Consider the following 13,610-nt stretch of genomic DNA (forward strand, 5'->3'; position numbering starts at 1 on the left):
TGGGTTTTGTTTCGCAATCCTCTCCAGGGTGCCGTTATCCCTATTGCTTGTAAACTTCTTTCTACCACATCTTTTCCTTCCCTTCACCTCTCTATTAATGTGCTTGGACACAGAGTTCTGTGAACAGCCAGCCTCTTTTGCAATGACTTTTTGCTTCTTGCCCTCCTTCTGCAAGGTGTCAATGGTCGTCTGTTGGACAACTGTCAAGTCTTCCTTGTGATTGTGTAGCCTACAGAACTAGACTGAGAGACCATTTAAAGGCCTTTGCAGGTGTTTTGAGTTAATTAGCTGATTAGAGTTACTGAATTTGGGATTTTCCTTAGTTGTCAGTTATAATCATCAAAATGAAAAGAAATAAACATTTGAAATATATCAGTCTATGTGTAATGAATGAATATAATATAAAACTTTTTGATGATATTTTAATGATATGACCAGCACCTGTATATAGATAGATAGATAATAATAAAAAAAAAGGAAATTATAATGCGACCTTATAGCACCCCCACCCCCTTTTAACCAATTTACTGTTCCAGTAAAGCCCAGTTAGTGTGTTGTTAGCAGATGGCAGTGAGTGGTGAAACTGCGTCCCTCGCATTGTTTACACCGGTGCCCCCCTCCCCCACACACTCATCCCTCCTTTCTTCCACTCCATCCCCCTCTTTCAACTCCTCCTTCTCGCTCAATGCCGCTATTTCCAACAGCTGATTTCCAGACCAGAGAGAGAGGAACACGGCGAGACGGTTCAGGTTCCGAATCAGCTGCTGCAGAAGGATTCACGGCGAGTAGAGATGCGGGGAGAGCGCTGTGGTCCGTCATGAAGATCTGAGCTCCGCCGCCGCTCCGTCAGCTCTGAGAGGTTAGCCCCTGTGCTAAAGCTAACTTTACAAACATCTGCAGACAACAGACCTACATCATCGGCCTTTGTCAGCGTTACAGCTCACGTTTTATTTTCTATGTGCATTAGGTTGGATTATATTCACTTTGTTATTGTTTTCGCACTGAACTAGTTCATTTGTATATATAAAACATCATATATAGGTCACGGAGCAGATTAATTAGCTAGCTAATCGGAGTTAACAGCTGGTGGGGTCGCGTTAGTTACATTATACAAGAGTTAACTGGATTGAAATTCTATAACTGAAATGTAGAAAATTGAGATACATGTAGGCAGACCGCTGTGGTATGTGGAAGGGGTTACAGAAGCTTAAATATTAGCCTTGTAACGAGCTGTGTCTTTGCTGGGTAACTTAGCTTGCTAACTTGGATATATATATATATACACACACACACACACAGAGTCATGGCCAAAAGTTTTGGCAGGGATATAAATTGTGTTTTGCAAAATTTGCTGCTTCAGTATTTGTAGATCTTTTCCACATGTTTTTTTATGGTATACTGAAACACAAATAAGCATACGTTTTAAGGCTTTTATTAGCAAAAAAAAGAAATGTACAAGTCAGTATTTAGAGTGTTGACCCTTGTAGTTCATAACCTCTGCAGTTCGCTCCGGCATGCTGGATATTAGTTTGTAGGCCAAATCCTGACTGATGGCGATCCATTCTTGCCTATTCTATTCAGAGTTGATCACAATGTGTTCTTCTGCTTGACCACTCGCCTTTTGAGAACTGACCACAGGTTCTCTATGGGATGGAGATCCGGGGAATTTCAATGCAATGATCTTCGAGCCACTTCTTTATCACTCTTGTTCTGTGACATGGTGCATGGATCATCAGCATGGATCGTTGGAAGAAGTCGCTCTTGCAGGACGTTTTGATACCACTCTTTATTCATGGCAATGTTTTGGGCAGAATTATGAGAGAGCCCACTCCTTTGGTTGAAAAGCATCCCCACACATGGATGATCTCAGGATACTTCACTTTTGGCATGTCACAAACTCATGGCAGCATTCACCTTTTCTTCTCCCAACAATCGATTTTCCAGATGGCCTAAACAGTCAGAAGGGAGCTTCATCAGAGAAAATAACTTTGCACCAATCTTTTGCAGTACAATCCTTGTACTTCCTGCAGAATTTCAGTCTGTCTTTGACATTTTTCTTGGAGTGAAGTGGTTTATTTGCTCCCCTTCTTGACATCAGGCCGTTGTCCAAAAGTCTTGTCCTCACGGTGTGTGCAGATGCTCTCACACAAACCTGCTGCTGTTCCTGAGCAAGCTCTGTACCACTGGAGACATGATTCCTCAGGAGGAGACGGTCCTGGTGCTTGCTGGACACTCTGGGACGTCCTGAAGACTTCTTCACTGCAGTCGAACCTCTCTCTTGATGATCCAGTAAATGGTTCTTTCAGGTGCAATATTCTCTGTAGGCTATTTTGATGCACAGTGATGATGGCTGCACATGTTTCTTTGGAGGTAACCATTGTTAACAAGAACACAATGATTGGAAGCGTTTCTTCTCTCATTTTATAGCAATCAGTCTGCTCTTACAATCTAATTAGTATGATAGTGACTTACATGACTAGTACTCATTCACACTTTCACAATTGCTGCTGATATGATTAGTCAATTAATGTTAGCTGCTCATTTTGTGTCAGGATCAAAAAACATTTTTTTTTTTGTTGTTGTGAAAAGTAAATTTTTTCGTCCAATTAAGCTTTTAGGAATTATTTAATATGCATCTGATCACCCTACAAAATTATCTAAAACAATGGGAAGGAAAACCACAACAGTTTAAGCAGCAAACTTTGCAAAACACAAAATTAATGTCAATAAAGGAAAGGAAAAAGAGGAAAAACTAGAGGACAAAGCAGCTTGCCAACAAAGATGAGGAACAAGAGTGATGTGAAACTTTCCAGACATGTTGCAAGCACATGTTTTTGGTGGCTGTTCACACTGATATCCCTGATAACCGTGCTCTCAGACCACCGACCGAGCACGTGAGTAAAGGTTATCACTGAGCTGCACTGTTGCAATGCTGCTGCAGGAACTGAAGATGGGCTCAACAACTTGTTTGATTTTCCTAATATTTTTCTTTTGAAGTCATATGATAACTATGTGTGAGGAGCAAGCAGAAATAAAAGGCATCATCCACTGTAAACCGCGGTGCAGAATTTGAATGTCATTTTACATTCCACATATTCAGACTTGAAGTTTGGTTATGACGAGCATCACTGTCGATTGGCATTTGAATGAGATTCATGAGTTTAAATGGATGTGAAGATTTTCAGTGGATAATGCCTGTTTTATTAATTTTGTGTTACAGAAAAATTTAGTGGGGATTTGCCGTCAGTTTGGTACATGTCTTGAAATTTATGGTTTTATTAAACTACTTTTGAGCTGCAGATAATCAATTTAAAGGAATAGTTCACCCAAAAAATGAAAATTGTGATTATTTACTCCCCTCCATGTCCCTCCAGATCTGTATGACTTAAAAACAACAAAATATTTTTTTTTTTTTTTTTTTTTTTTTTTTTTAAGTATGTTGGTAACTAAACAGTTTTGGTTCCCATTAACTTCCATTGTATTGACAAAAGATACTATAGAAATTTTTAGGTGGACAGTCCCTTTAATGATAATTCCACACCTGTGTTTGTTTTGATGTAGGATGGCTTTCCATGGATCCTCACGGCCAACAGTGTGTGGTAACATGTTCCCTGGATCAGAGTTAAGTCACAAGTATTTTTGTGTCAACACCACGACCGGCACTACCTCAACGGGCCTCAGCGCAACACCAAATCCAGCTGGACCCAACGCACCTGCTGGGACTCCCAGGCACCCGGCGTCTCTCGGGGGCAGCACCGGCGGAGGGGCGGCCATCCCGCAACCTCACAGTAACCCAGCAAGTGAGGTTCCAAGTCCTGCTGAGATGGAGCCTGATCGGCCTATCGGTTATGGTGCGTTTGGAGTGGTCTGGTAAGTCTTCCTGTCATCCCAGCATACTGACTCATGATGACTATCTGTCATGTAGTTACACTACTGTTTAAAAGTTTGGGATCTGTAAGATCTTTAGAAGATTTTGTTGAAAGAATTCTCTCATGCTCACCCAGGCAGCATTGATTAAACTCTTTTCCATTTTAATATGTTTTAAAGTTTAATTAAAATGATACTAAACCCAAATTTTGGTCAGTGGTGTTAAATTTTACAAACTCTGTCTGTCCTTTTGCATTGATAGGTCTGTGACGGACCCTCGGGATGGACGTAAGGTGGCTCTGAAGAAAATGCCGAATGTCTTCCAGAACCTGGTCTCCTGCAAACGTGTGTTCAGGGAACTCCGGATGCTGTGTTTCTTTAAACATGACAATGTAAGTTTTGCAGATGGAAAATGGAAGAAAGCATGCATGCATGCATGGATGGGTGGGTAGGTGGGCATAAAATGAAAGAATAGAATAGATTGAGATAAAAAGTGTGTGTGTTTACAGAGTTTTGGAACTTGATTGCATGTTTTTTGTAATGATGGAAATTTGCATTGGCAGGTGCTGTCTGCCCAAGACATTCTCCAACCTCCACAAATCGACTGCTTTGAGGAGATGTATCCTTGAGACCAAATAGTGCCGCTGGTGTGCATACACTCGTAGAAAACAATGTGTTTGAATTTTACGTGACGTGGCGCTGCGCTTCTCTTCCGGTGTGCGACCCCCTTAAGACTAGTGCATTTTCATTTTAAAACGCATAACTTTTGCGACAGTTATGCCTGTTGTTTACACTATTTTCGACACTCAAAAATGTGAGACTTTGAAAATGCTGCAGACCCTGCTTAAGTTCGAAAACTCTGGGGTTGCATTTCAGTGTAAATGGACCAAAACTAGTTACTTCTATTTTACCTTGTTGCTGAGGAATATAATGTGACAATCTAATCTATGCTATTTTATTAATTAAAGTCGCGGGACAGTTTCTGTGTGTGCGCAGCGCAATCTTCAATCTCCGACATCTCTCTCTCACTGCTTTTATGTGTGACTGATGTGTGTGTGTGTGCATCAGTTAAAGCAGCACATTAATATACAACGGTCATTAAACTTACTTTGAACTACCTGACTTTGCAAATGACAATGGAATAAGCTGGAAAATCAACAGTTTGCTGTGAATTAAAGGTCTTCTCAGAGGCCTACATGTCGTGCATTTAAAATCCTTTAAAGAGATACTCCACCCCAAAATGAAAATGTTGTCATTAATCACTTACCCCCATGTCGTTCCTAACCCATGAAAAGCTTTGTTCGTCTTCGGAACACAATTGAAGATTTTTTGGATAAAAACATTGTGACTGTCCCATAGACTGCCAAGTATATTACACTTTCAAGGTCCAGAAAAGTATGAAAGACATCGTCGGAATAGTCCATCTGCCATCAGTGGTTCAACCGTAACATTATGAAGCAACGACAATACTTTGTGTACACAAAGAAAACAAAAATAACGACTTTATTCAACAATTCCTCTCAGTTTCTCTCCACTTCACCGTAACGCCATTTTGGAGATTATGAGCTGAATGCAGACAGCGTACGCTCCTCTATATCAGACACTTTCAAAAAGTGAAATCATAATCAACCACCCCTTTAATGTACCATGAGATACACATTTGTTTATTTCACCCATTACTAGTTTCCAGCATGTTTTATTTTTCCTCATAGCAGATGTTGTTATTGTGGCTGTAGAGGTTTTGCAGGTCAGATGTTTTCTTAACTGGGTCTGTGGTGTAGATACGTGATCACTGAGCTCATGCAGAGTGACCTGCATAAAGTCATCGTCTCCCCTCAGCCTCTCACCACTGATCACATCAAGGTGTTCCTCTACCAGATACTCAGGGGTGAGTTTACATGGGCATGTCACTTTTGGATTACAATATCATGCAGTGTACATAAAATGTAGTACAAATGTTGCCACACTATTAGTGGAGAGCAAGAGTAATTGCACCCTTTAGATCAGATTGATGTGTGATTCCACAGGTTTGTCATATCATCTTATTGGTGCTTGTCCAGTGTGGTCATTTTATTGTTTTTATTATTATTTTAGATAAGACTTTATTTTCTAGTCTAGCATTCAGAACTTTTGGTTTGGTAAGATGTTTTTGAAAGAAGTCTATTATTCTCATCCAAGTGGCATTTCTATGCTCAAAAATACAGTAAAACTGTAATAATGTGAAATATTACTCCAATTTAAAATGCATTTTCTGTATTAATATATTTTTATAATTTCTGTGGTGGCAAAGCTGAATTTTCAGTAGTCATTACTCATTTCTTCAGTGTCACGTGAGCCTTTATATTAATTTAATTATATTAAATTATTCTAAAATACTGATATACTGAAACATTTCTAATTAATTATTTTAATAATATATAATATTATTATCTTTTTGTGAAAACTGATACCTTTTTTAGGATTATGTGATAATAGCAGCATGTATTTGAAATGGAAATGGAAGTTCCCTTTCAATCAGTTACTTCTACGTTGTGTAAAAGTTCCGACATTAGGGATCACTTTTGAGAGCCCAGACTCCTCTGAAATCATTGAGAAAAGGCCAATGAAATTGGTGAGTAAGATTTGCATAGCTGGCCCCACCCCAGACATCCTGATATAAATAGGCCACCATGGCATTTGCTTACTCATTCTGTTTTTCGGAGCCGAATGCAGCATCTCTCTGTTAGTAATGGCATGTCATTGTGCTCTCGATCTCTTCGTTGTTGGATCTACAGCACAGATTGCGACCGCTCCCTTCCCCACACAGAGCTAAGTGTTGTGAGAGTACCCTGGGGTGTACCCTGGGGACACTTTGTGTCCTCCGGTTGAACTTCCAGAGGAGTTTGAGAGCTTGTCTCAATTTCTCAATCAAGGCTGTTGATCGCAAGATCACAGGTCAGCCTAGAACAGGGGTAGGCAAGTTCGGTCCTAAAAAGCTGCAGACCTGCAGAGTTCAGCTTCTTCCCGTCATGGCAATCTGTCGCGCTGGTGGTGTTTGACCATTTGTTTGTCGGAAGTAGCAACAGTAACTAAGGGGGGCGGGGCTCGGCGAAAGGCTAATTGAATGCGATAATTGCACAGGCCTAGTAACCTTGCAAGCTATCCTCCCACAGGAGGGGGACAAACACAGAACTTTAGGCTGTCTGAACAGCTCTTTATCTGCTTTGAAGGTCAGCGGAAGGGGAATACTGTTTTCAAACAAAGGATTTCCCAATGGATAGTGGATGTGATCCATTAAAGCCGGGCATACAGTGTGCAAATTTTTTATTTTATTTTTTTTTTTATCCGATTTTAAGCCGAATTCTGACTTGTGCTACTCTTTTTCGGGTCAGGCTGATTTTAAGCATTTTCGTGCGTCGTTTGTCATGCAGTGTACAAGGAGAAACGAGAGGCGATTAACCTCTCCCGACTGGCAATCGGTTGGTCGGATGGATTTCTGACATGTCAGAAATTTTGGTCGCCTCTTGTGAGGTAGCGCACTATTAAAGCAGGGCTATGAACCGATTTTCCACGTCTCCCTCACTGCGCATGTGCAAAACCATAAACGAAACCGTGTGGACTGAAGTGATGGAGGGAAAACTTGTGGAGTCATGGCAAAGTAAAATTAAAAATAAAACTGGGAAGAAAACGCCTGCTTACCTCCAGTTCGCGTTGCAAAATGGATAAACCATATTGGCCACGTCTTCCGAGCCACCTGCATGTCTAGATTTTTTTTTTTTGATGTTTCAGCACACAGAATTGCGCATATCACCAAAGCAGTGCGTTTATCTTGGGAAAGCATGTTTATTCTGAAACGGCCACAAACATCCGGGTTCTGAGGGATCCTACGTGTTGATTCCCCACGTATAGTGTGAGCAGTCAAATCTCATTTTGACGATCGGACCGTACAGTGAGCACATAAAAATCGTGAGCTTTGGCTTTACATCGCATGAAATCTATTTGTACAGTGTGAGTTGGTACCTTGCCGAAATCTCACAGAAATCGCACCGTGTATGCCCGGCTTGTATGTGTGTGTATATATATATGTGTATATATGTGTGTGTGTGTATAGATGGATATATATTATTCAATTTGTTTAGAAAAACAGTACGTTCTCATGAAAAAGAACCAGATCTGCTAGGAAATATTACCGGTCATTTTGTTTTGCACTGTTTGCACTCATTTTGCACTAGTAGAGGCTAAGCGGCTCTAACAACATGGGTGTTGGTATTAGCAGTGAAGGAAGTATTAATTTCCTAATCAGGAAAATTGGTGTTTTGTTGTGTGATTTGTTTGTATTGTTTTTCCTGTCAGTGTCTTTAATGAGATGTCCCTCTCTCTTTCTCTCAGGGCTGAAATACCTGCATTCTGCAGGCATTCTGCACAGAGACATCAAACCAGGGAACCTGCTGGTCAACAGCAACTGTCTGCTTAAGGTACAATACCACACATGTATACATCAAATGTGCTCAACCTAATAATAAAATGGGCAATAGAACTATCAAATATGGCAAAGTGAGAATCCGTGGCAGACTGGTCATCTGGAGCACAAGAGTTTTCCCGGTGGGCCGCTGTACAATGTGGGCCGTCCCATTGCGTAAATAGAATGAAATACTGTAAATATATGTAGCCTATCCTTCCATCGACCCCACTTGAGACAAACATTCAGATTAATTTAGCTTGTTCTGGCTCAGTCAGTGCATCCACAGTGGCTTAAAAGCGCTCTTCAATGTCAAAATGTTTTTACCAGTCAAATTGAAGAACGTGTGATTAACTGTTCACAGAAGCTGAGCTGCGCGGTATTTGAATGTGAGCTGAGGTATGATGTTAACAGCTAAACATGATGAAGCAATTTAGCAAAATTTAGCATTTAAATTGTTTGCCACAGTGTATATAGAAACAATAACGTAAGCCGTTTTCAGCAGAGGATTGTATGTCGTTATATCTCTTCCAAAATTTCACGTGTCTAAGAAGAGGTTTCAAAAAAATGTAAAAATATAAACTTTTATATTTTCAAACTTACTTAATCAAACTTACTCTAGAATATTTTAAATCTGTAGACTTTCGCTTTTAAGTGCCGTGATAAGGAAAGTTGATGTTCTGTTTTTCTGTTAAAGATATTTTAATGTAAATGTTTAACGGTTTAATGTTTAAATTTATTTATTCCTGTGATGGCAAAGCTGAATTTTCAGCATCATTACTCCAGTCTTCAGGGTCACACGATCCTTCAGAAATCATTCTAATATTCTGATTTGCTTGAAAAACATTTGATTATCACTGTTGAAAACATTTTTGTGGAAACTGTGACACCTAACTTTTTCAGGATTGTTTGTTGAATACAAAGTTAAAGAACAATATATATAAATATATATATATATATATGTGTATATATATATGTGTGTGTGTGTGTGTATATATATATATATATATATATATATATATATATATATATATATATATATATATATATTATATTACTGTTACCTACATCAATTTAATGCAAGCTTATTGACTAAAAGTATTATTATTATAAATCTTACTCTAGACTGAATGGTGATGTATCTCATTTTCCACAAAAATATGAAGCAGTGGTAATAATCAAATGTTTTTCAAGCAAATCAGTATATCAGAACGATTTCTAAAGGATCATTTGACACTGAAGACTGGAGTAATGATGCTGAAAATTCAGCTTTGATCACAGAAATAAACTGTTTACTGTATATTTGCATAGAAAACAGCTATTGTAAATTGTAACTCTGTATAGTTCACATATTACAGTTTAGTGTATTTTTCATCATAAAATTCTTCATAAAAAAATTAACTCTTTGTCAAGGAATAAAAACAGTCCACATTCTGCACTACATTCCGAGTCTTCTAGTGCGGAGCATTGTTATATGGACTGATATTATATGGTAGGCATTTAACTTTAGAGATATTAAACTGTCCCAAGAGATGTGAAAAAAATATTTTTTACAAATTGCCATATACACCAGGAATGACAAATGATTATGTAAAGTATGACGGTCATTCATTAATGTTAATGATAATGATTAAAAATATAAATAGTTCCGTATTGTTATATTTGTATGTTAGTAAGTGGTGTTAAAAATAGCTCTAATGAGCTGGTGGATTTATGGTGTTGTGTTATGGTATTATTGGTGGCCACTTTTTAGCCCCAGTCTGCCCTGGTGAGAAATGTCACTTTTCTTTCTCATTTAGATTTGTGACTTTGGCCTAGCACGAGTAGAGGAACCAGATCCTTCTCGTCACATGACCCAGGAGGTGGTGACGCAGTATTACCGTGCTCCGGAGGTTCTGATGGGATGCCAGCATTACACTTCATCGATAGATGTCTGGTCTGTAGGCTGCATCTTCGCAGAGTTGCTAGGCAGACGTATTCTTTTCCAGGCTCAGAGCCCCATACAACAGGTAATGATGGGCGCTACCATGCAAAAGTTTGGTGACAGTAACATTTTTGAATGAAATTAATACTTGTATTCATCTATTAAATTGACCAGAATTCTATTTTTATTTATAACTCAGTTTTAATGAGCATAGGAGACTTTAAAGGGATCATAAAACATTAAAGTGGTCATGTGATGTTGCTAAAAAGAACATTTATATTGTGTGTTTGGTGTAATGAAATGTGTTAATGCTGTTTAAGGTGCCTGCCTTTCTGAAATGCATCATTTTTTGCAAAGCTCATCGTTCTGAAAAGCGACGTGTGCTTTGATTGGCCAACTATCCAGTGTGATGTGATTGGCTGAATGCCTCAAGTGTGTCCTGGAGAGACGAGACAAAACCAATAAAACCCATTATAAACAAGGCATTTGTTGTATCCAGTAGGGACATAATTACTGATTATAATGACTTTTATTATACTTTGTATTATTTATTTATACTGTCATTTTATGCATTGTTGCATATCGCGCTGTGTCAACATTAAAAAACTAAAACAAAAGAGCACTTCACAGCACTTCGACCTCGGCGCAGTAATATCATCACTCCTGAAAACTCATAGTGGAAGAACGTAGTGGAATATGGAAAAACAGTTGTGTTTTCCTTTTAAAGGATCTTTTTTTAATCTATAAATAAACTCTAATCTTGCTGAATATTTAATGAATTAATTCGATTTTGAGAAATAGTGAATTACAGTGTCTTGTTTCTCACTCTGTTCCTCTCTTTTTCTCTCAGTTGGATCTGATCACTGATCTCCTCGGGACTCCTCCTCTTTCTGCCATGGCATCTGCGTGTGAAGGAGCGCGAGCGCATATTCTTAGAGGACCCCACAAACCAGTTCAGTACCCTCCTTTACTATAATTTATCGCTCCATATAGACGTAATGCATAAATCTGTCCTCAAATCAAACAAAATATTTGAACTTTTTTGTGCTTTCCCTCTCTTAGCCCTCGCTTTCTGTTCTGTACATGTTGTCAGATGGGGCAACACATGAAGCTGTTCATCTTTTGTGCCGCATGCTAGTTTTTGATCCAGTGAGTATCACATTTCTAGATCACAATGACAGCTATTTATTGATGGCCTATACCTAATAGTTCATTTTAGGCCATATACACACTTCTGAGTGTCTGTATTTCATAACATTTATATTTAAAGCCCATTCTTCCATAAATAGTTTAATCTCCCGATACAAGGAGAAAATACAACAGCAAAAATATTCTGAATGTCTTATTTAAATGTTAAAATAAATGTCATTGGATAGTATGTATGAGTTATAACCATAATGCAAACAAAGTTGCTTAATATTTTTATGCAAACCGTGATAATGTGAAAACGTGTCTTTACTGACCTTATACATTTGAATGGTAGTGTATCTTTTTACTTTTTTAAGAAAGTTATAGTTATCATCATCATTATTATTATTATTATTATGGAGAGAAAATGACTTAAGTTATTATTATTCCTCAGGTAATAGTCTCTGTGTGTCTCCGTCTATAGGCCAAACGCATCTCGGGCAGTGACGCTCTGTCTCATCCGTACTTGGACGAGGGTCGTCTGCGGTACCACACCTGCATGTGTAAGTGCTGTTACTCTGTGCCCAGCGGGAGGGTGTACACCCGAGACTTTGAGCCACCTGCAGATCGACCTTTCAGTCACAACTATGAGCAGAGCATGCACTCCGTCTGGCAGGGCAAAGGTGACTCACTCTGGCCCTTCATTACAATTAAATCTTGATCATCTTTGACATGAAGGGCCCATGATGACCCGTTTTCTCTCTTTATCTCAGAGCTCATCCATCGTTTTATAACCGAGCACCAGCAAGGCAAACGAGTGCCCTTGTGCATCAATCCCCAGAGTGCAGCCTTCAAAACCTTCATTAGGTGAGTATAAGAACAAGCGTTTTCTGACTACTCAACTCTTTTTCCTGTACATGCACTCAAAATTAAAAATGACATGCTTTATGTATAAATCTACATTTTAATGTACCGTATTTTCCGCACTATAAGGTGCACCGGATTATAAGGCGCACCTTCAATGAATGGCCGATTTTAGAACTGTTTTCATATATAGGGAGCACCGGATTATAAGGAGCAAAGAATAGAAGATACTGCAGTCAAATGTTTGACTGGGTTTGCGTTATGCATCCACTAGATGGAGCTGTGCTAAAGGGAATGTCAACATTTTGACAGAGCGCCTCGATCCATATATAAGGCGCTCCAGATTATAAGGCGCACTTTCGTTTTTTGAGAAAATTAAAGGCTTTTAACTGCGCCTTATAGTGCGGAAAATACGGTATATAAAAAAATGTGTGTATATCCTGTCCTGTCACAGATTACTTATTACAATATTTCTTTTGCCATCTTGTTAAGCCATTCTTTTTCTTTATTTCTGTATCAGATCCACAGCCTGGCATTCTTCAAAAGTGTCAAGGAAAGAAGAGAGATGAGGGGGATTCTGGGAAATGTGGATCATAGGAGCAAGCATGCGTTGGAGATGAAGATGGTTCTTGATGGATTCTCAGCACTCATTCCAGTTCCACATGGGGATTTCTCCGAAATCCACTTACACACCACTGATGAATAATGCTTCTGATGCTGCTGAGAACACTTTTATATTGACTCTGCTCGAGGATTACGGGAACTAGTGTTTCCCACAAAAAAAGAAAATCTCATGGATTGTTGAATTTTGACTAAATGAGCCAACGTCAAAGTTGTGCAATACAGATATCTGGAATAATGCAAATGACAAGACTGCGCTGACCATGATTTCACTAAGGGATGAGATGACCGTGCCCATGAGCCCATAGCATCGCCAGTACAGCCATCTTTACTCTGAGTGTATCTCCAAACTCTGTCTAGACTTCTATCACTGTGTTCTTTTTGCGGGTTCTTAGGTTTTATTCTTAAACTTCTGATAACCAAAAGATCCAAAGTCATCTTTCTTTGTTAATGCTTCCTCATTCAATTTAATGCTTTCTGTTCAATTTTCTACTCATTTTTTTGGAGGGGGATGGGGGTTATTCAACATTATGAAACATCCTGTTCAAACGATCCTTCAGCAGATGCTTTAGAGTTGTATCAGAACGCTGTATAGAAGTGACAGTGTTTTGTGCCAACAGACGTACGTACTTGTTTATCTGTGGGACTTATATTTTGTTCCATTCCCACCTGAAGCATCTTCCCAAACGTCCCGCCTCCCTCCTAGGGCCAAACAAGATTGATGTCATTATCCTGCTCTCTGATTGGGCGAGGCTCTGTAGGCAGAGA

At 39.1% G+C, this 13,610-nt stretch overlaps 1 protein-coding gene across 1 annotated transcript; it reads left to right on the forward strand.

Moving 5' to 3' along the window:
- Positions 1 to 650: 650 nt before the first annotated feature.
- Positions 651 to 13,360, forward strand: LOC132148969 (serine/threonine-protein kinase NLK2-like). The gene is made up of 12 exons (XM_059557811.1): positions 651 to 859; positions 3,562 to 3,870; positions 4,130 to 4,259; positions 4,431 to 4,486; positions 5,649 to 5,755; positions 8,236 to 8,321; positions 10,105 to 10,314; positions 11,080 to 11,181; positions 11,292 to 11,378; positions 11,842 to 12,040; positions 12,131 to 12,224; positions 12,742 to 13,360. The coding sequence occupies exons 2-12, from the start codon at positions 3,563 to 3,565 to the stop codon at positions 12,788 to 12,790; spliced, it is 1,428 nt and encodes a 475-aa protein (XP_059413794.1). The 5' UTR covers positions 651 to 859; position 3,562; the 3' UTR covers positions 12,791 to 13,360.
- Positions 13,361 to 13,610: the final 250 nt, after the last annotated feature.

Source organism: Carassius carassius, chromosome 9 (genome assembly GCF_963082965.1).
Source record: "Carassius carassius chromosome 9, fCarCar2.1, whole genome shotgun sequence".
NCBI classification, from domain to species: Eukaryota; Metazoa; Chordata; class Actinopteri; order Cypriniformes; family Cyprinidae; genus Carassius; species Carassius carassius.